General features: G+C 39.1%; 1 protein-coding gene across 2 annotated transcripts in view; it reads left to right on the forward strand.

Moving 5' to 3' along the window:
- The window catches only part of LOC117287809 (dolichyl-diphosphooligosaccharide--protein glycosyltransferase subunit STT3B-like), a 36,851-nt gene that overhangs the window by 6,853 nt on the left and 8,471 nt on the right, over positions 1 to 21,527 (forward strand). For both annotated transcript variants that reach the window (XM_033768329.1, XM_033768330.1), the window contains exons 2-12: positions 1,527 to 1,635; positions 3,065 to 3,174; positions 4,041 to 4,129; positions 8,571 to 8,659; positions 14,863 to 14,928; positions 15,448 to 15,547; positions 16,254 to 16,352; positions 17,824 to 17,970; positions 19,050 to 19,098; positions 20,737 to 20,891; positions 21,274 to 21,500. In XM_033768329.1, the coding sequence (XP_033624220.1) occupies positions 1,527 to 1,635; positions 3,065 to 3,174; positions 4,041 to 4,129; positions 8,571 to 8,659; positions 14,863 to 14,928; positions 15,448 to 15,547; positions 16,254 to 16,352; positions 17,824 to 17,970; positions 19,050 to 19,098; positions 20,737 to 20,891; positions 21,274 to 21,500 (1,240 nt within the window). The remainder of the gene's footprint in view (positions 1 to 1,526; positions 1,636 to 3,064; positions 3,175 to 4,040; positions 4,130 to 8,570; positions 8,660 to 14,862; positions 14,929 to 15,447; positions 15,548 to 16,253; positions 16,353 to 17,823; positions 17,971 to 19,049; positions 19,099 to 20,736; positions 20,892 to 21,273; positions 21,501 to 21,527) is intronic.

The raw sequence follows: 21,527 nt of genomic DNA on the forward strand, positions 1-21,527 counted from the left end.
GTGAAATAAATTTGTATTATTCATTACCCATCAACGATAGTAAACCGCTGTTAGTGAGAATTTAAGAAACGGACTTTACCATCCATACAACAGTTTTTATTAGTCAGTGTACACTGAGCTTTCACTAGATATTTTAAGGGTTTGGTTTTAGTCTGGCTAGAATAGGCCTTTCCCACAAAACTTGCGCAAAATTGTTTTTAAAAGAGAGAATCTTGTTCAATTTTCTTTTGTGTCCAGAAATATTTCCTAAAATAATATAAAGAAGACCTTTTGAGTAAAAACAAGAAAAACATTGAAATCCACAGACCTGGCAGCAAACATAACGGCACTTTTTTGCGGCTCTGAACGTGAGTGCACACGCTCAGTATTGCATGCATAAAGGCCGATTCACACTGCAGCCATAACGAAAACGATAACGATCACGACGCAAAGAGGAACGCATTCTATTACATGTAATTGAATTGCTCCACGCAGAATACCACACGCTCATTCAACCAATAAAATGCGTTCTCTTTGCGTCATGATCGTTATCATTTTTGTTATCGCTGCAGTGTGACTCGCCCTTAAGTCTGACAATGCGCACTACTGGCAAGAACTGTGAAAAATAACCGTCTAAAAGTCTCCCAGTCCATGTAGAGCCACAGGCATGTTTTAATCATGACACAACCCTTTTACTAGAGGAGGCAATTGATAAGTAGATTGAGGTATTATTTTTTATTTTTTTTTATGAAATTTGAGATCATTTCCTGGTATTCATTTTGTTATACTAAAAATAAACAGCTGGTAGTGTATTTGTTATATTAGCGTTTTGGTTCAGCCCTGATACTTCACTGAGCGGGAGAAAATTAAGGTTATTGCCTGCATGCCCCCTGGTCATTGCCTTGGTGTCCTTCAAATGCTCTAGTAGAAATTTACAATTTTTCTCATCTACATTAGGGTACTCTTTACCAAGGAGAAAATGCCTTGGTGCCCTTGCCCTTTCAAGAACGAAGCATGTTGGTTGTGTGTAACATTACAATGTAGACCCCTAAATTTCAGGATCAATACCATTGGAAAGATTATCCATCACTGAGGTCAAACAATGGAAACGCGCACAATGTGCGTTTGCGACGGGCATAACTCTCAGCCAATGATAGCTCTTTGACACTGACATTAATAGGGGCGCTGGTTTGGGCTTGTGGTGTTATATGCAAGGGGTCTCTTTCATGGCTTTGCTTACTGTTGAATTCTGTGCTTACAGGGCGCCATTCTCTGCTTACAGGGTTAGCCACAGGGCCCCCATTTCATGGCTCTGCTTACCGTAAGCACAGAATCAGCGCTTACGGAAGCAGGGAATTCCGTGCTTACGGCAAGCGTATTTCACAGGTTAGCGGCGATATTTTGGCCTTTGCCCGTGCATACTCCGCGTTACTAGGGATTCTATGCTGCTAGCTGTGTTAAACTTTAAAGTGAAGATAGCAGAAGTTTTTAATGTACATTTTACCTATTTTCTTTAACTCCTAGTATTTTTCTCACTGTGTGTTCAGGTTCAACTATCGCTCAACTCATCACCTTGTATCCCATGGGTTCTACAACTTCCTCAACTGGTTTGACGAGAGGGCGTGGTACCCTCTGGGGCGAATCGTCGGGGGCACAGTAAGTTTCCTTTGGTCCTGTTGTTTTCCGAGTTCAAGAATCAGGGGGGTCTGAATTTTTGAATCTGGGAGTCATTATTGTTCACCTTAAAGCCATTATACACTTTCTGTAAACAGTATTGTCCAAGTCCCACACTTTCGTGTATCACAACTTATATATAAAACAACAAACCTGTGAAAATTTAGGCTCAATCGGTCATCGGAGTCGGGAGAAAATAACGGGAAAACCCACCCTTGTTTCCGCGCGTTTCGCCGTGTCATAACATGTGTTTAAAATAAATCCGTAATTCTCGCTAACGAGAATTTATATTGTTTTACTGTTTTCTCAAAAAGTAAAGCATTTCATGGGCTAATATTTCAAGAGAAGTCTTTCACATTACCTTCTGTAAATTATTTGTAAATCTGTTGTAAATCTGTGAACTTTTTTCTGTACCGAAAGGGTCCAATGGCTTTAAAGGGACACGTTGCCTTGGAATAAGCGAGTTGGTCTTTGAAAAGCAGTTGAAACCGTTTGTTATAAAATGCACATGGTAAGAAAGATGTTTTAGAGGTAGAACATCGATCCACACTAATATGCCTGGAAATTACATGGATTTCCTGATACTTTGTGAACTAACACGGCACTCCAGTTTGTGGAGTCAAATGTTTTACTCAGCCCCTCTACAAAATGGCTGACCAGGTTAGTTCGCAAAGTAAAAAAAAAAAACACTTTTAAAGCATGATCTTTCTAATGATTATGCGCATTTTATATAGACCAACTCACCGGATCCAATGCAACGTGTCCCTTAAATAAATTAAAAAATTGACATTGATTTAAGTGCAATTTGGCTGAATTAACAATAACGTACACATTAGAGATGTTAAATTTGTATCAGGGATAAAGAATATTAATTTTGGTTTTTACCCATACACCGATGTGTGTTAGCACTGTATACTCAGTACTTTCCCAAGTCCTGTGAAAAAATATCACAGGCATGTTACTCAGGTGGGATTCGAACTCACAAATCTATTTTTGTGTGAAGTTTTTCAAATTGCCATTTAGACAATAATGCCATCTTCTTTACAGTCTACATGTAACCCGCAAGTGATGTACTGGATGTGTTTGTATCCCTATATTAATTTACTCTAGGTGTACCCGGGCTGGTAACCCCACAGTCTGACCCTGAACTGATGTATGTGTATGTATTTTTTACCCCTATGTAGGTGTACCCCGGGCCAATGGTAACCTAACCCTATGCATTCTAATGTGTGTCTTTTTCACCCCTAGTCGTACCCCGGACCAATGGTAATTCCACAGTCTAACCCTAAACTATATGTATTGTAATGTATGTGTTTTTTACCCCTAGGTGTACCCTGGACATGGTAACTCCACAGTCTAACCCTAAACTATATAATATATGTATTGTAATGTATGTGTTTTTTACCCCTAGGTGTACCCCGGGCTGATGGTAACCTCCGGAGCTATCCACTGGTTTCTTCATTTACTCAACATCCCGGTCCACATACGAGATATATGCGTATTTTTAGCTCCGGCATTCAGGTAAAAGTTGGAAATCCAACAGTTGTGTTTTGAAAGCTACATGTACATACTGTAGAAATGACTCTGAAAACAAACTTGTGTAATTTTTTTCCCAAAACCTTCTTTGTTATTTACCTCCAAAATGTCTTATTTTACACATCAACTTCATTCTCCTGAAGACGATCCGATGATCGAAACGTTGAGTTGTCAACCACCGGTTCTTTTCAGAACAAACACTACTCAAACAAGAAAACCTCACCTAATAAAAATATATTGTTTCTTCACTCCTCCCTTACTGCAAACGTATTCTGAAGTGTCCAATAAAAGTCATGTTGAAAATGTTGAATCTCCAAAGTTCGCCTGAAGGTGACTTTCAGACATTCAAATTTCCTTGGTATCCATTTGTGAAAAGTGGGGCCAGAGATGCGGCAACTGTTGATGGCTTTGATGTTCTTGATCAAAATCAGCTGACACAGTTTTTTTTTTTTTCTCAACAAGTGAACACTTTATTTTGGAAGTTCAGCAAATGGAAAGAACAAGTGAAGGTGGAATGAGCTGAACTGCTTCACCAACAAAAATTACCCCTAATACAAGTGCAGCGTAACTGTTAATGGCCTCCCTTGTATACCCTAGCAGAGTCTATCTTAAAGGCTAAATGGCAATATCTGCCAGGGTTGAAGCCTCAAGCCAGTAAAAAAAGTCACAAATGTCAGAACGGAAGAAGAAAGAAAGATTTAATACCGTCTTGTGGAAATGTCCGACAAAAGATCTGAGAAGAAAGACCTGCAATCTACATGTACTTGGTCTAGTGAAGGTATTGGATGAAACTCTGGTCGTGTATTTAATGAAAACCTTGTTTTTTTCTGTTCCCCATGTTGTTTTCTCAGTGGGTTAACTGCACTGGCTGCCTATGGCCTTACCAAAGAGTTGTGGAGTCCGGGAGCAGGGTTGCTGTCTGCGTGCTTCATCGCTATCGGTAAGTCCTACATCCATTCCCCCCCCCCCCCCCTCTAGACCCCCTCCAGCAGACAATAGCCCCACAAACACACATACGCACAGCCACAATTACGGGTTCACTTTTTGTTACAACTCATGAAAAACATAGTAATAACGATAATATCGAAGTCTTATATAGCGCACGTATCTACCGAACAAGGTACTCAAGGCGCTCATGACACCAAATCATGAACAACAGATAAATGTTTGGTGCATGTAACTCTTGGCAGGGCCCAATTTCAAAGAGCTGCTTTAAAGGCCGGGATACAATGCTCAGAAATATATAGTTGTTACATTTTTGTAATAGATGCAGTTCGTGTGAAACAGACAAAATATATAACGAGTCTCTCACCTCATGTTAAAACGTGGTAAAAATGGTTTTGCTCCGAAACACTCCAAGCCAAAATTGTGAAAAACGTGAGGTCAAACAAACCCGCGCTACAAAGGAATCGTGAAGTCATTGGCGCTATTTGATTTGGAAAATAGCGCCCCCCTCAGTTGGCCAAAACTGGAGAACTGTGTACGAACGCTATTGGGAAAAAGCGCCAATGACTTCAAGGGGTCATTGCATATCATTATCATATACATTGTAGATAAGCAGTTTTTGACTCTTGGCTGAAAAAGCCGTGCGGAGAGGTGCTTTTTTTTACTTGAATTACTTATTACTAAATGCAAATTTTAAGCGTAAAATGGATATAAATTGTTTGTTTGGCCCAAAAAAGGTAATAGTTAAAATATTGAGATTATCCTGTAGCCGCTGTTATTTAAGCACAAAAATTAGCTCGTAATTGAGTCTGTACTTACATGGAAGAAGGAGAAGAAGTATGAAAGTGCCCTTTGCAAAATGAAAATGGCCTTGCCCTTTTAAAGATGAAATTCCAGGCTTTTTGTTGGTGGATGGTTTTATCAATTTTTGTTTTCATCACGCACCATTTAGCATCACTTTACATTGGACAGAGGAGTGGTCAATTAGTCGTGACTGATTGATATTCGTACATACTGTGTGTCTGTTCTTTTTGTTTATCGACAAGGTCGACAGTGTAACACACAGCCCTGATACTTCGCCTTTTAAGGGGCACGGCAGTTTTGCCTTGACTTTTTGTAAAAATTTAGGGCACCAAAGCAATTTTCAAAAATTTGGAAGGGCATCACGGCAATCATAAAAAGTTGCGAAGGGCACGACGGCAGTTTGAAAAAAAACCTCCGAATTGCCTGTAAAAAATAGTTCTTCCAAAATTTTCCATTTTCTAATCTAACTGTTACCCAATGAAAAAAGAAAGCATTCATCTAATTCAACAAAATAAAGAACAACTACTTACAATACAAAATAAATAATTTTTGTTCATACGTAATCCTACTATTGGTCATGCACGTTGTGTAGTTTTTCGTAGAGACGCTAAACTTCCCACGTAACTGCTCCATTTTGACACGATGTTGACAGAATAAATGCATGCGGTGCGCGACGCCTATGCTGTACATGATGGTACATCACATGTACCAAGCATGGGGAAAACCACTATCCCAGCATGCAAAGACACGTCGAGTCTTTTTCTCAAGGCGTTTAGCGTTGGTTCGCGTAATTTTACCACTAGAGGGCGTTTAATCTCACGCTATCGCTCTGTTCCGAAACGCCCTCTAGCGTTCGATGTTTCAAGTATTTTTTTTGTCGCACGCAAAGAACAACGACTAACGGACCTGAAATCTGCTGTTGTGCCTTACGTGCGTGAAATTGGGGTATATTTCGTTGCGTGAAATTTACACAGACATCGGGACTTTTGGGCTTATTTTCGAACTTTGACAACGTTGAATATAATTTGTTTTCGGGAGGAAGGGCACGGCGGCAATGATGAGAAAAGGGCACGGCAATCATTGCCGTGAAAAATTGTTTTTTTGAAGGGCATTGCGGCAATCGGTAGGGGCAACGACGGCAATTGCCGTCGTTGCCGTCGTGAAGTATCAGGGCTGAACACAGTTCTTGTTTTAACTGTCATAACTTTGCTTTTATTTATGTTTGAAGTGCCTTCATAAAAACAAATAAAATACGAGAGATAACATGAGGGGTAAATAATTTCTGTAAATTATTTTTAATAAATGGGAGAAAAAAAGATGCCCATGATGCGTGGAGCTTTTAAATTGGAGCATTTTTCTCAAAACAGTTTAAAAAACCACAGGTATTCTTTGCCATTGTAAGAGCGAAGCCTCAGGTCTACATTCACCACATGATACCATAGCGAACATTGTAGGCTGGCATAATCGCTTTTTATCAATCGAGCCAATTTGAAACGATCAGTGACTAGAGGGAAGAAAGTTTCCTCAAATTGTGCATTGTTCGGATGCATTCACCGTGTATTATAACAGTGTTGTAAATTTAGATGGTGGCTTAGAATCTCTTCACATGATGATTTCGCGCACGTCCTTTGGTCAGGGACCCTTGCTAAATTGCTCTTGTGTCATGTGTGTGAATGGGTGGGTGGGGGACGGGGGGAGGGGGGGGATGGGGGAGTTCGCTCACTGAACTGTGTATTGTTTGGATGCATTCACCAATCACCATGTGATGTCAATGTGATGTAAATTTACACGGTGGCTTAGGTCGCCTTCACACGATAATTTCGCGCACGACCTTGGTCAGGGACCCTTGCTAAATTGTTCTTGTATTATGTGCGTGAATGGGGGGGGGGGGAGTTGGCTCACAGAACTGTGTATTGTTTGGATGCATTCACCAATCACCATGTGATGTCAATTTGATGTAAATTTTCACGGTGGCTTAGGTCACCTTCACACGATGATTTCGCGCACGACCTTGGTCAGGGACCGTTGCTAAATTGTTCTTGTATTATGTGCGTGAATGGGGGGGGGGGGGGGGGGGGAGTTGGCTCACAGAACTGTGTATTGTTTGGATGCATTCACCAATCACCATGTGATGTCAATGTGATGTAAATTTACATGGTGGCTTAGGTCATCTTCAAACGATGATTTCGCACATGTTCTTTGGTCAGGGACCGTTGCTTAATTGCTCTTGTGTGAACAGGGGCTATAGCCCCCCTTCCTTGATCAAGTGTAAAACCAACGTTAGGAAGTGCTGGCAGTTCTACGGGTGACGCATATTCGTGTGTTGTGTGTTGCACATAAAAAAAAAACAGTGCACTTATCGTAAAGACAAGTGGTTCGTCCCGGTGTTCCTGGTCTGATCCGCAGCATATTGTGCCAAAGCATCTTGTTATATAGGAATAGGTCTCATAATTCAAATGTAGCTCCACATACCTTGCAGGAAATACTGTATGTTACAGCGTCACTGTGTGATGGATATATGCGCGCTATTTAAGTAGCCACTAATACGACTTGTCATGGTTATTGGTGCATGATGTGCACAGTCATGTACTCACTCGTTATCCGCTCTAAAGACAAATTGGATAAAACAACTTGTAGATAAACCCAGAGGCATTTTTGCGTTGAACAGTTGGACAAGGCATTCAGCCATGATCTGTACATTTGAATGTCAAAATTTTCTGGTAATTCAGAGGTCGGGCAAGTAAATAATTCTCTTCCAACACTGTACCTATTCTGATTAATGACCATAACTGGTAATTCAGAGGTGGGGCAAGTCAATAACTAGAAAATAGCACTATAGCTAGAAAATGACTGATTAAAAGCAGGGTACCAACATGTACTCTGAATTAATAACCATTAATATTTATTTGATAAAGCTACAGGCAGTTGGAATCGTATTTTTCATCGGGGGTACCAGAACAAATTGTAATAGATGTTAAAGGCAGTGGACACTATTGGTAATTACTCAAAATAATTATTAGCATAAAACCTTTCTTGGTAACAAGTAATGGGGAGAGGTTGATAGTATAAAACATTGTGAGAAACAGCTCCCTCTGAAGTGATGTAGTTTTCAAGAAAGAAGTAATTTTCATGAATTTTATTTCGAGACCTCAAATTTAGAATGTGAGATCTCGAAATCAAGCATCTGAAAGCACACAATTTCGCGTGACAAGTTTTTTCTTTCATTAATATTTCGCAACTTCGACGACCGATTGAGCTCAAATTTTCACAGGTTTGCTATTTGTTGCATACATGTTGAGATACACCAAGTGTGAAGACTAGTCTTTGACAGTTCCCAATAGTGTCCACTGTCTTTAAATATGCACCGGCCATTGTCTCAGTGGCTACTTAAACCTGTTTGCTCCATGCTCAAAGTTCACAGTAGGTAATTGTAATAATTTAGTAGCAAGCCGAATGGATTAATGCTTTATGCCTGGATCCTTGTCATTTTTTTCTGCCAGAAAAACCAACAGATGCAAATAGCTGAAAGTGCAAAATGTGACAAACTTTGTCTTTTTCTATTTTTTATTTTGGTTTATTATTTTTTTATTTTTTTCACATGATAAATATTTTCTCTCTCTTCTACTTTACAGTGCCCGGCTACATTTCTCGCTCAGTTGCTGGTTCCTATGACAACGAGGGAATTGCCATATTTGCTCTGCTCTTCACTTATTATCTGTGGGTAAGGAATGGCGTTGTGTGTCAGGAATGCATATTTATGCAAAAGTAATGAATATTGATTGATAGTGCCAGGTTTTGGGGGGGGTTTTTTTTGGGGGGGGATCATTACAGTGTTGTCTTTATTGTTATTATTATTATTATTAATATTATTAATATTATTATTATATTAAAATACATTTCGTCCACTCTTGTGTAACTCAACACCAACATAGTTGGACCAGCAAAAGATTTGTATGCGTGGCCGCGGGCTGTTTGGCCCATTGAGAGATCGGCAATTGTTATTACAGTCCTCAATCCTCAACACTATGGTCACTTGTCTCAACAACAACATCTTACTTCTACATTGAGGGGGCGAGTGGGGGCAGGACTTAATTATGGGGGGGTTTGGAATTATTTAATTACTTATTAATTTGTGAAAGCTTATTTGGGGAGGGGCACAAGGGGGAGTTTTTTCTTAATTTATTGGTTTAATCGGCTTAACCCCATATTGGTTTTTCACAAGAAGATTAAAAAAAGGGATAATAGAAATCCAAGGGGAAAAGCAAAACAATATATCTCTCTCCAACGACATGACAGATGCCTGTGTATTGCAGCCGTCTGCAAAATATTTTCTATGAAAGCCAGAAAAAAAATTGGATTGAGCCGTGAAAGATATTTTTGCATCCGTTGCATTTTACTGTTTTAAAATTTGATGTCATCAGACAGTGTATGTGCTGGCATAAAAATGTGTTCAAATTGATAACTACATAAAAAAACATATTGTGGCATACATGTAGTCATAGTACACCTGCACACATGGCGTAATATTAGCACCCATTCATTCACTCTAGAAGGACTTGCACAACATTGTTAAGATTGCAAATATAAATATTTATATGCAGGCCTTGCACTTAAAGCCATTGGACACTTTCGGTAAACAGTATTGTGTAAAGCCCACATTTCGTGCATCACAACTTAGATATAAGATAACAAACCTGTGAGAATTTAGGCTCAATTGGTCATCGGAGTTGGGGAAAAATAACGGGAAAACCCAGCCTTGTTTCCGCACGTTTCACCGTGTCATGACATGTGTTTAAAATAAATCCGTAATTCTCGATATCGAGAATTGATATTGTTTTAATGTTTTCTCAAAAAGTAAAGCATTTCATGGAATAATATTTCAAGAGAAGTCTTTCACCTTTACCTTCTGTAAACCCTGTAAGCTATTTGTAAATCTGTGAACTTTTAATTTGTTTTACTGTTCCGAATGTGTCCAATAACTTTAAAGCTTTTTTGTAAAGTAGAATTTATGTTAGATAGATAGATATATAGATAGATAAAATGGTTTATTAAAAAACTGTCCTCGCAGCTCAAAGGCTGAATTACAACAATTTTATATTAATTTAAAAATTGAAATTAAATAGGAGGCAAATTTGTAATATAAAAAAATGGGGTGGAATAGTTGAGCCACTCCTCTAAATTTAAAAACATTGCACATGACGCTTTATCTACTTGCTTAGTAATATTAAATAGTACATGTAAGTAAGCTCACGTTGATGATATTAAAACTACATACTGACCCCCTTGCATGATGCAAAACGTGCCTCCGCACAATGTGCATCTACCATTTCCGCAAATTTTTCTGCCAATTCCTTTGTGAATATTTTGCACTTGGCCCCGTGAATCGGGTCAATAGTTGAAGAGGAAAGGTGCTTGTAGTATTCATTCATACGTGTAAATAACGGGCACTTCTATTGTAAAACAGAAGTATGAATTTCCACTGGTAAGTTTAAAGGGGCACTCAGGCCTTGACAAAAATGGGGCACGTCATGAGGAAAATATAAATTTGTTCTGAGACCAGGCACCACAGCAAAAGCACAGGTTGCTGTGGGTGCCGTGGGTTAAAGGCAGTGGACACTTTTGGTAATTACTCAAAATAATTATGAGCATAAAACCTTACTTGGTAACAAGTAATGGGGAGAGGTTGATGGTATAAAACATTGTGAGAAACGGCTCACTCTGAAGTGACGTAGTTTTCAAGTAGAAGTATTTTTCCACGAATTTGATTTCAAGACCTCATATTTAGAACTTGAGGTCTCGAAATCAAGCATCTGAAAGCACACAACTTCGTGTGACAATGGTGTGTTTTTTTCTTTCATAGTTTTCTCGCAATTTTGACGACCAATTGAGCTCAAATTTGCACAGGTTTGTAATTTTATGTATATGTTGAGATACAGCAAGTGTGAAGACTAGTCTTTGACAATTACCAATAGTGTCCACTGTCTTTAATTCTAGGCCTTGGCACCAAATGCAAATGTCTTTTAAGCATCAAATTAATATGTGGTTTTTAATAATGTGCATTTAATGGCTGCATAAAATTGTCACTCAATAGTACTGCAGCACAGCCTTCCTACCAGGAAGTCTGAGCCGAGCCATCTGGGGCTATATTTATAAGTTGAACAACCACTGTGTTTGGTGCTCATCAATACATTCACATAGCGGCAAATTCAATGACCAATTGAACCCAAGTTTTCACATGTTTGTTATTTTATGCATTTATATTGGGATACACCAAGTGAGAAGACTGGTCTTTGACAACTACCAAAGATGTCCACTGCCTTTACACAAACTATACAGGATTGTGGATAAAAAAAACATTGTTGTTTCATTTAAGTCAGAAAAGATATTGATTATGAAGTTCATACTAGAGGCGTTTTTCCCTCTGAAATGAAGTTGTATTCTAGAATGCTAATACAACCAAAATTTAGGGCAATGAATTTACATGCTGAAAATTATGTATGGTCACACAACAGAATAAAGAGTCACACAACGTGATAAACCAAAATGTTAACAGGTTTATTAAAGCCATTGGACACTTTCGGAACAGAAAAAAAAAGAAACAAGTTCACAGATTTACAAATAACTTACCGGGTTAACAGAAGGTAATGGTGAAAGACTTCTCTTGAAATATTATTCCATGAAATGCTTTACTTTTTGAGAAAACATAAAAACAATATCAATTCTCGATATCGAGAATTGTGGGTTTATTTTAAACGCATGTCATGACACGGCAAACAAGGGTGGGTTTTCCCGTTATTTTCTCCCGACTCCGATGACCAATTGAGCTTAAATTTTCACAGGTTTGTTATTTTATATATAAGTTGTGATACACGAAGTGTGGGCCTTGGTAGTACTGTTTACCGAAAGTGTCCAATGGCTTTAATTCATGCAATGGCTGATCACACAAGACAAGTGTAGGCTCATTTTTGTCTGCTCTACCAAACCCGATCCTGTACAATACCTTTAAAGATACTGGACACTATTGGTCTTCTCACATGGTGTATCTCAACATATGCATAAAATAACAAACCTGTGAAAATTTGAGCTCAATTGGTCGTCGAAGCTGCGAGATAATAATCAAAAAGAAAAAAAATACCCTTGTCACTCAAAGTTGTGTGCTTTCAGATGCTTGATTTCGAGACCTCGAAATCAAATTCGTGGAAAATTACTTCTTTCTCGAAAACTACGCCATTTCAGAGGGAGCTGTTTCTCACAATGTTTTATACTATCCACCTCTCCCCATAACTCGTTACCAAGTAAGGTTTTATGCTAATAATTATTTTGAGTAATGACCCAAAGTGTCCACTGCCTTTAATATTCTGAAAGGTTCATTTGTTATAAATGAGGAGAAGCCAACAAAAAACTAATGCAGCGTTCGTGCACTCTTTTTCATTAAGAATTTAGTTTGGTTGGCCATTCATATTTTGCAGTGACAAGCGGACGCTAAATATTAGGCAGAAAAAAACTGTAACACGGATGGAAAGCATTATCGGCCACCCATGTGTGACTTGTGAAGAAGTATCCAAGGGACAATTTTGACAGATCCCTAAGATCCCTAAGTCTGTATATTTGGTTTGCGGTAACATCGTCAGAAGTCCTGACGATGACTAGAGCAAGCTAGTCGAAACGTTTAGACCAATTTCAGAACTGACTCCGCGGTAGTACAGTTATTACGATCCTATAAGCTAAAGTAGTAGTCCAGTCTAATTTCTATACCATCCGCCCTGGTAATAGTTAAAAGCAGGACAGTTCTTTTCAGAACTGAGAAGTCTCCCGAACCTCTGATTATCTACTCCACGGCAGTAGAGTAAAGCAAGACAGTTCCCTGAGAACAACTCTACGTGGCAAGTAGATACACACATGGTGTTACCGCAAACCAAATATACATTGATACCTCACCATGCAATGCCTCAAATCTTATATCCCTAAGTCTGTTTGTCATTAAAGTTGTTAGCATTGTCACCCCGCCCCCCCCCCATTTTTTTAACAGCATTAGTAAAAAAAATAATTGTGAACCGAATGTAAGCGAATTCATATCTTCAATGACCTATCTTCTGTAAAAAGTGATACTAAGTGCCTTGCGTACCTTGTTGGAAGATATGTGCGCTATAAGACTTCGAAGACAAGGTATACATTTGGTTATCTTTCTAACAATTAATGGCAAATAAAATCTTTGTCGGTTAGAAGAACAGCAACTTTAGATAGTAGCTTGTATGTAGAATGCATTTTGAGAATTATTTTACTTCAGACAACTATAGTTAGGGGCAAAGATATCAATTTTTATCCAATTTATATAAATTTGTTGTCCTTCAAGCTTATATTTAAGATGCGAGCTGACATTGTACAAGAGGAAAAACAATGCCCGTTGTGTGTTCAAAAAAACACAATAGACTTCCCTTTGTGGCGATGTGGAGAGTCTGTAAATCCTCTTAAAATGTGACAGTCTGAAAGCTCGGAGCATTACATCTTGTCCCCAAGAGACAACCTAAGTCAGTATTTTTCCCTTTGTGTACAATTACCACTTCTTGATCCTACAGTCTGGACTGTTTTGAGAGGAATATCAATTCCTACCTTCATCTCCTCTAAGATATTATCATTTTGGTAGCTACTAACCACGAGTGGTTTTAAGCCTTGGTTTGTGACGAACTTGCTTTAAAAAGATAAACAAAACGTTCTCGGTAACCAAAATTATTCAGAAAAAACAGGATTCTGTACACTGTGGTCGTTGTGGCATGAGTGTTTATGGAATTGGCATTAAATCTATTAAAACACAGGAATACTGTTTAAAACAGGAATTTATAAATACCTCAGACAGTTTCGCTATTCCTGTTGGTGGAGAGCGCGTCACGTGGGTGTGTATAAACCTTTTGTTTATGACCGGTAAAAAGTGTAAATTCATGGGCTTGACACGCGACCTTGCACATGTTCTTAGAAGACAGTTTCTTCATTCCTATTGGTCGAGAGCAACGGCTGAAACAGTTGTGCCACATCACGCGATACGCGCGACGCGCACAGCATTCCCTTATAAGGAGTTGTTTACCTTATTTAACAAACTTACATGCATTTAGTAAGGTTTGTGCTACTCACGCAAGACTTAATATTTCACGTTTCATTCGTGGATTCCATTATAATGCACAGGAGATTAATAAAAGCACCGATATGGAAATAATTGTGCCAAGCTTTTACAAAGGTTTGGACACACACAAAATTTGTTGAAGCCGTTTAAACAAACTTACATGCATGCATATAAGGTTTATGCTACTCACGTTTCATTCGTGGATTCCATTATAATGCACAGGAAACTAATTAAAGCACCGATATGGAAATAATTGTGCCAAGCTTTTACAAAGGTTTTGGACGCACACAAAATGTGTGCAGCCGTTTAATCGCTTTCATAAAAAACACAGGTCAAGTTAGCACTCTAGTTCAAGTATCTAGTTTCAGTTTGGGGTGTGTGGGTTTTGTAAGCTGTTGCACGACAGCATTAACTACTTGATTGTTTCCAGTTGAAGATAAATCGTGAAACTTTCGTCATATTTTTTTATTTAATTTTCATCTCTCCCACATAAAGGAAAAAAAGACTGTTTAAAGGTACTGGACGCTTTTGGCTAAAAATTAAAATAATTGTTAGTGCATACAAACTTACTTGGTAACAAGTATTGGAGAGCTGTTGATAGTATAAAACATTGTCTGCTAAGCAAAAATGAACAGGGAACCAGTCACAAACATTATGCACTACATTGTAATTTGGCTGGTAACTGTTTTCTTCCAAGAAGTTTTTTTCTGTGCTAAGCACTTTTTGTGCTTACAAGCTAAATGTAGAACAAGATATAATTACATGTGTTTAATGGTTTTTTGGTATTGTTTTTTATTTGCGTTTCACAGTTGAAAGCTGTCAAGACTGGTTCAGTATCATGGGCAGCGGCCACGTCACTGTCATACTTCTATATGGTAAGTCTCAAGCAGTCCGCAAAACCCTTAATTTCTTACAAAAATTTGTCTGTAAATTTATCGTGTCCTCAACGGCTTAGGGGCCTTCGCCCTTCATTGCCTCATTCATTCTCCCTCTGTCACTCGTCCTGTGGACGATTTCACAAAGCAATAAAATTAATCGCAAGACATATAGACCTTATGCTCGTGACGTCATTTCAGTAGGGCGCCCTCACCTAGAGGTCAAAAGGAGGTTGTTCATTGGCCAATCCTGTGCGCCGCGCGTACAAATTTGTGCGTTTTGATTGTTTCGTCACCGTTTTTCCACTAAGATGGCCGCTGGATGACGTCAATGCATAAGGTCTATTGTCAGTATTACCATGATTACCATGGTTGTTTGTATTGTGACGTCAGACTTTACTTTCGTGCTGAAATTGGGCCCCCAGGCGAGAAAATTATCTTTGAAATTCTAAATGTTTTAGGACAATTATCATGGCAAGATTTTTTGGCATTAATTATTGATACTTTTTGTTGATGCAGGTGTCGGCATGGGGAGGGTACGTTTTCATCATCAATTTAATTCCCCTTCATGTATGTGTGTTACTGCTGATGGGCAGATTCTCCTACAGGATCTATGTAGGTAAGTACATTGACCTCTAGTGGAAGGGTCGTAGATTGGCAAATACTCCCAAAAATAAGGGGATGTGGCCTTTTTATTTCAAATATCAAGTTAAAAGCCACAAGAGAAACTGACTGGGTAAACTTAAATATTTTGGGGTTGAACAATAACAATTGTTATACCTCAGTAACAAATTGTGAAGTTTGATTGGTCGAGAACCAATCACGTGCCGTGCAACAAAAACGCATGTACAATGGCGCGGCGGGTAACATGAGTTTTGTTAACCAGTGTACATTCTGGAATGTTCCCAGCGTTGGACGATTTCCAGTGCTAAGTACGAAACGGCCGCGGGTTTGAGGGAACAGTGAGTAATTGTTTCTTATAAATATACTCGTCGTAAATATTGTTTGATGATGACAACAGAACTTTGAGAAGAGGAATAATAATGTTACCAAGGTATAACAAAACATTTTTTGCACGCTGTGACTGGGGTCCATGGGTTATGTACACCCTCGAGGGAAAATGGCACCATGGTTTCGACTTGGGTGCCATTTTCCCCCTCAGGTGTACAAAACGCCATGGACCCCGCCACAGCGTGCAACAATTGTATAATGTAAACGAAAATTGGGGTTTGAACGTACACATGTACATACACCGCCGCTTTGTCAAGAACCTGTGACCTCCGGCTTAATGTGTCTTCTTTTCTTGTTTACTTTTTTGTCTACAGCTTTTACAGTGTTCTACATCTTAGGGACAGTGTTTTCAATGCAGGTGCCTTTTGTTGGGTTCCAGCCTGTACGCACCAGTGAGCACATGGCAGCAGCAGGTCAGTAATTGAAACTTACCTGACGTCATCACTTTTGATAAATTTTTGGTGCACCATTTCATTAGCTGAGCATAATATTTTGTTTAATATTTATTTACGTCATCGTTATTGAGGGTAAACTCCAATCAGCACCCACACTGCTTTTCATGGAGGCACTCAGTAAAAAAGCTGTATTAGTTTAAAAACATTCTCCTGAAGACGAGGAGAGTATACTGTTCAAAACGTCGAGACCAAACCGGCTCTTTTCAGAGCCACCACTCCTTACAAAAGAGTTTTTACCCATGGTTGTACCCGCAAGTTTACTATTCATATTTATGGTTATAGTTGCTCTTTAAAAACATCATTACATATTACACCATCAAAATTGTTAAAAAGGAAAGACACCGTGGTCTCCTGCTTAAATTACAAAGAACCACTTGACCACTTCATATTTATTCGCAAAACTTGTTGTTTTTTTACCTTGTTTTCCTTTTTTTGTCCAGTTTCTATTTCCCTCTCTCAAGTAACCTGCTAACATTTAAATCAAGAACACTGAGGATACTTGATTTAAGGGGTTTTTTTTTTTAGGTTTTTTTTCTGTGGGGGGGGGGGTCTTTAAAAAAAAATTAGAAAATCTTTTTGTAAGTCAATTAACCCAAACAAGATCTAAAAACCATTTCCGCAGTATGCCCAGTTCAGAAATGAATGAGTGTTAATGTTGATTTCAAATTCTCCCTTAAAAGACTCCCTTTAAGAAACACCTGTCAGACGGTGACAAAAATCCACCTTCACGCATACGCATTTCCTACAGCCCTAAAGTGGTATTCCTGAATATGCATTTTAATTTAAGTAGTACAATTTGATTAGTCAGTGAGACATCCAGCAGGTGGGAAAAGAATCCAAAATGCATACTGTGGAAAAGTCAAAGCCTTAGGCTGTGTGGTCACATACATAGAAACCAGGAGTTACGCTAAGTTTTTAGCAGGATTTTCTCTTTTTCCCTGCTAAAAGCCTTGCTGTCGACTTTAATGTTAGGTGTTGTCTCACACTCCAGGGCCCAATTTCATAGAGCTGCCTAAGCAGATAATATGTTGCTTTCCAATTTTTTGCTAAGCAGAAATGAGGGTACCAGTCGTAAAATGCACTTGTGACATAGTAGTGTGGCTGGTAACCTCATGCTAGTTGGCATAAATCTGTTATGCTTAGGTGCTTTTTGTTCTTAAGAATTCTTCTGCTTAGCAGGAATGAGCAGGTTACCAGTCACAAATTGTACCTTGTGATATGGTAAGTTGGCTGGTAACCTTATTCTAGTAAGCGTAATTTTGTTATGCTTAGCTGTTTTTTGTGCCTAGGCAGCTCTATGAAATTGGGCCCAGGAGTTATAAAAGATTTTGAAGCGACTCTGGGGAAATTAATCGTAATTATGAATTGTTATGAATTCTCACGGCCTGTCGTAATTTTGTTTTGATTTCTTGTCTCAAACACCACCTAGGTACCTTTGCGTTACTCCAGGCTTACGCTTTCCTGAAATACGTCCAAGAATTCCTGTCCAAGAAGGAGTTCAGGGCGCTGTTTTTCTTTGGCGTTGTGGGAACTGCTGGCGTTGTGTTCCTAGCGGTCGTTCTTCTTACTTATGCAGGTAAGACTGGCTTGAAAGGATTGGGAGGCTTGCTGGAGTTAGACCTAGTTAATGATATATCTGTTTGGCTGTTTTTAAGAGCAGTTCCAGGATGCTCAGAAATATTTAGTTTTTACATTTTTCCAATAGATGGAGTCCCCAAGAAATAGAAAGAGTAAGATAAGAGTCCCTTACCTCGCGCTAAAACAGGGTAAAAAAGGTCTTTCCTTGAAACACTCCCACAATCGGCTTTAACAATTATAACATTTAAGGCATCCCAGAACTCTTTGAACTGCTTAGGTTCCTTGTTATAGCTTGATCAGTTGGCTATGTGGTTGCCACTCAATCTGTTTTGGTCCCTCGCTAAGCACAATCAACTTGCCAAGCCCAGTCTTCACTCAGACTTTGGTCCCTTGCTCTTAAAGGAACACGTTGCCTTGGATCGGTTGAGTTGGTCTTTGAAAAGCGTCCTGTAACCGTTTGTTATAAAATTGATATGGTTCGAAAGATGTTGTAAAAGTAGAATACAATGATCTACACAAATATGCCTCGAAATTGCGTGGTTTTCGTATTAACTCGTGGAGTGGGCGGTTCTATTAACCAAAAATGGTTTATTAAAACATGTATCGCAGTTAAACTCTGAATTGCACATGCAAACATCAAAGTTTTTGTGAAGTTGGGAGTTAATCAAGATTCTGTAGATGCGTAGTGGCATACATGTAATTCTGTTTATTATTTTTCTCCCAGGTTATTTTGCACCGTGGAGTGGGCGGTTCTATTAACCAAAAATGGTTTATTAAAACATGTATCGCAGTTAAACTCTGAATTGCACATGCAAACATCAAAGTTTTTGTGAAGTCGGGAGTTAATCAAGATTCTGTAGATGCGTAGTGGCATAATTCTGTTTATTATTTTTCTCCCAGGTTATTTTGCACCGTGGAGTGGGCGGTTCTATTAACCAAAAATGGTTTATTAAAACATGTATCGCAGTTAAACTCTGAATTGCACATGCAAACATCAAACTTTTTGTGAAGTCGGAGTTAATCAAGACTCTGACGGTGCGTAGTTGCATAATTGTGTTTATTTACCTCTTCCCTCAGGTTATATTGCACCTTGGAGTGGGCGGTTCTATTCCCTGTACGATACAGGGTAAGTATGCTCTCTGTCGCTCACTTAAAGGCAGTGGACACTACTGGTAATTACTCAAAGTAATTATCAGCATAAAACCTTACTTGGTAACGAGTGCAGTCTTCACTAGGACTGTTTGAGTCCCTCTGTTTGAGCGTGTTTGACAAGGGTGTTTTTTCTTTCATTATTATCTCGCAACTTTGATGACCAATTGAGCTCAAATTTTCACAGGTTTGTTATTTTATGCATATGTTGAGATACACCAAGTGAAAAGACTGGTCTTTGACAATTACCAATAGTGTCCATTGCCTTTAAAGACATCGAGAATTGATATTGTTTTAATGTTTTCTGAAAAAGTAAAGCATTTCATGGAACAATATTTCAAGAGAAGTAAGTCACCATTACCTTCTGTAAACCCTGTAAATTATTTGTAAATATGTGAACTTTATTTTTTTTTCTGTACCGAAAGTGTTTAATGGCTTTAACATAAAACAATCGGATGGTTCCGAAAACCAAAGTTAAACGTTCCTTTAATTCCTACTTATTCCCAGGATGGTTAAAATTTAATAAACCAATCCCAGCGGTAACGCCGTGGGTGGAGGTTATACGAGTTTTCGGAAAGTGTCGGCCTCAGCCTATTAAAATTTCCACTTAAATAAAAACACTTTTGTTTATCGATGCCTCATACATTTTTAAATTGTATTGTAAAGGCTTCCGAACCCTAGGGGGTTTAAAGAAATACTGTACTTTCTGTTCTGGAATAAGTACAGGCCCGAGAACTTCACCTTTGTAAGGGCAAGGTCATTTTCATTTTGCAAAGGGCACTTCCATTGGAAAATCTTTAAGTCTATGAGAAACTTCTGAAGGGGCACCAAGGCCAAAACGAGGGCAATAGAGGCCATGACCTCTGTGACCTGCGTGTAATTCCAGGCCTGAAGTGTACAGAAAAATGAGTTGGTTTAAAGTAACAAGTTTGTGTTTTGTTTTTGGCTGGTAATTTTCCACAAAAAAAGGGTCACACCGATTGATCAGTAGTGTCATTTTTGTCAACATATTGATGACTTATAGGCAATAATATCAAGGAGTGTACAATTAAAAGTCACCTGTGAAAGTTTGGGGTGGGCTCAGCGTGGCTAAACTAACTGCGACCACCCTACAGCGAGGCAAAATCACTCCTGCACCAGCCACACAACCCAGGAGAAGTGGACGGTTGTTGCGTCAACGGGCAGAGGCCTATGACGACTGATGATGATGATGTTAAAGTTTTATTGGATACAGTGGCTACTAGAAAATAATGTGCAGTATTTTCACCAAGAATGTCAAATCCATCTAGGTTGAGCGAGACTTCCTAGAAAATTGAATTTCAGAAGGTCGCCTTAAGGCATTCAAGGCATAAACAAATCATGACCAAGTCCCCCCTAACCCTTCCCAAATAGTACAACATCGCTGAGTCACTTTTTTTTTCAACTTGATCCAGAATATTCTCCCGAAGACAAGCAGAGTGTACTGTTCGAAACTACACCTGCTTTTTTCAGAGCCAACAATCCTTCAAAAGAAATCTTGCACATGGTTGTACTCGCAAGTTTACTATTTAGTGTTTTTGGTTTCCGCTGATCCAGAGCATTTGAAACTATAACTGTTTTACTTTGATGTCTGTAGATATGCAAAAATCCACATTCCCATCATAGCGTCGGTGTCGGAGCACCAGCCGACTACGTGGGTCTCGTTCTTCTTCGACCTCCACATCTTGGTTTGCTTCTTTCCGGCCGGTCTCTGGTTCGTCATTAAGGAGATCAACGATGAGAGAGTCTTTAGTAAGTGCCAGAATTCTTGGGTCTGATCATCACAATTACAGGGATGTGATTTTTAAACTTTCGCCTACCCCTCAAAAATATAAAATTTACACTTGTTTTTTTCATAACTTAGATCAACTTCACAAGAACATGAAGATAAAACCGTATGGAACATTTCAGAGTAGGGCTTTTTAAGCGAAAGATAGATGAATTTAAGCAGGCTTCGTGCTTGGAAGCTTTAATGCTCCAAAGCTTTCACGTTTTGCGCTTATAGTTCAGCCTATCACATCCTTGAATGTGGACCAGTGGAAAGGCTGGCTGACTTGTGAAATGACAAGCTAATGCTGGGTGCTGTAGTAAATACAGTTGTTATAATTGTTCTTATTGCCTGTTTTCTTCTCAGTTGTCCTATACGCCCTGAGCGCGGTCTACTTCGCCGGCGTGATGGTACGCCTGATGCTCACCCTCACCCCGGTTGTCTGCATCCTGGCGGCCATCTCAATCTCAAAGACGCTGACGGAGTACCTCGCCGATGACTCGGAGAGGAAAAAGAAAGATGAAGAGGAGGCGGAGGAGACTGAGGAGGATGAGGAGGAGGTGGATCGGAAGAACAGGAAGCTCTATGACAAGGTCAGACTTAAGGTCAAAGAGACCGAA

The sequence above is a fragment of the Asterias rubens genome, chromosome 3 (assembly GCF_902459465.1).
Source record: "Asterias rubens chromosome 3, eAstRub1.3, whole genome shotgun sequence".
Lineage (NCBI taxonomy): Eukaryota > Metazoa > Echinodermata > Asteroidea > Forcipulatida > Asteriidae > Asterias > Asterias rubens.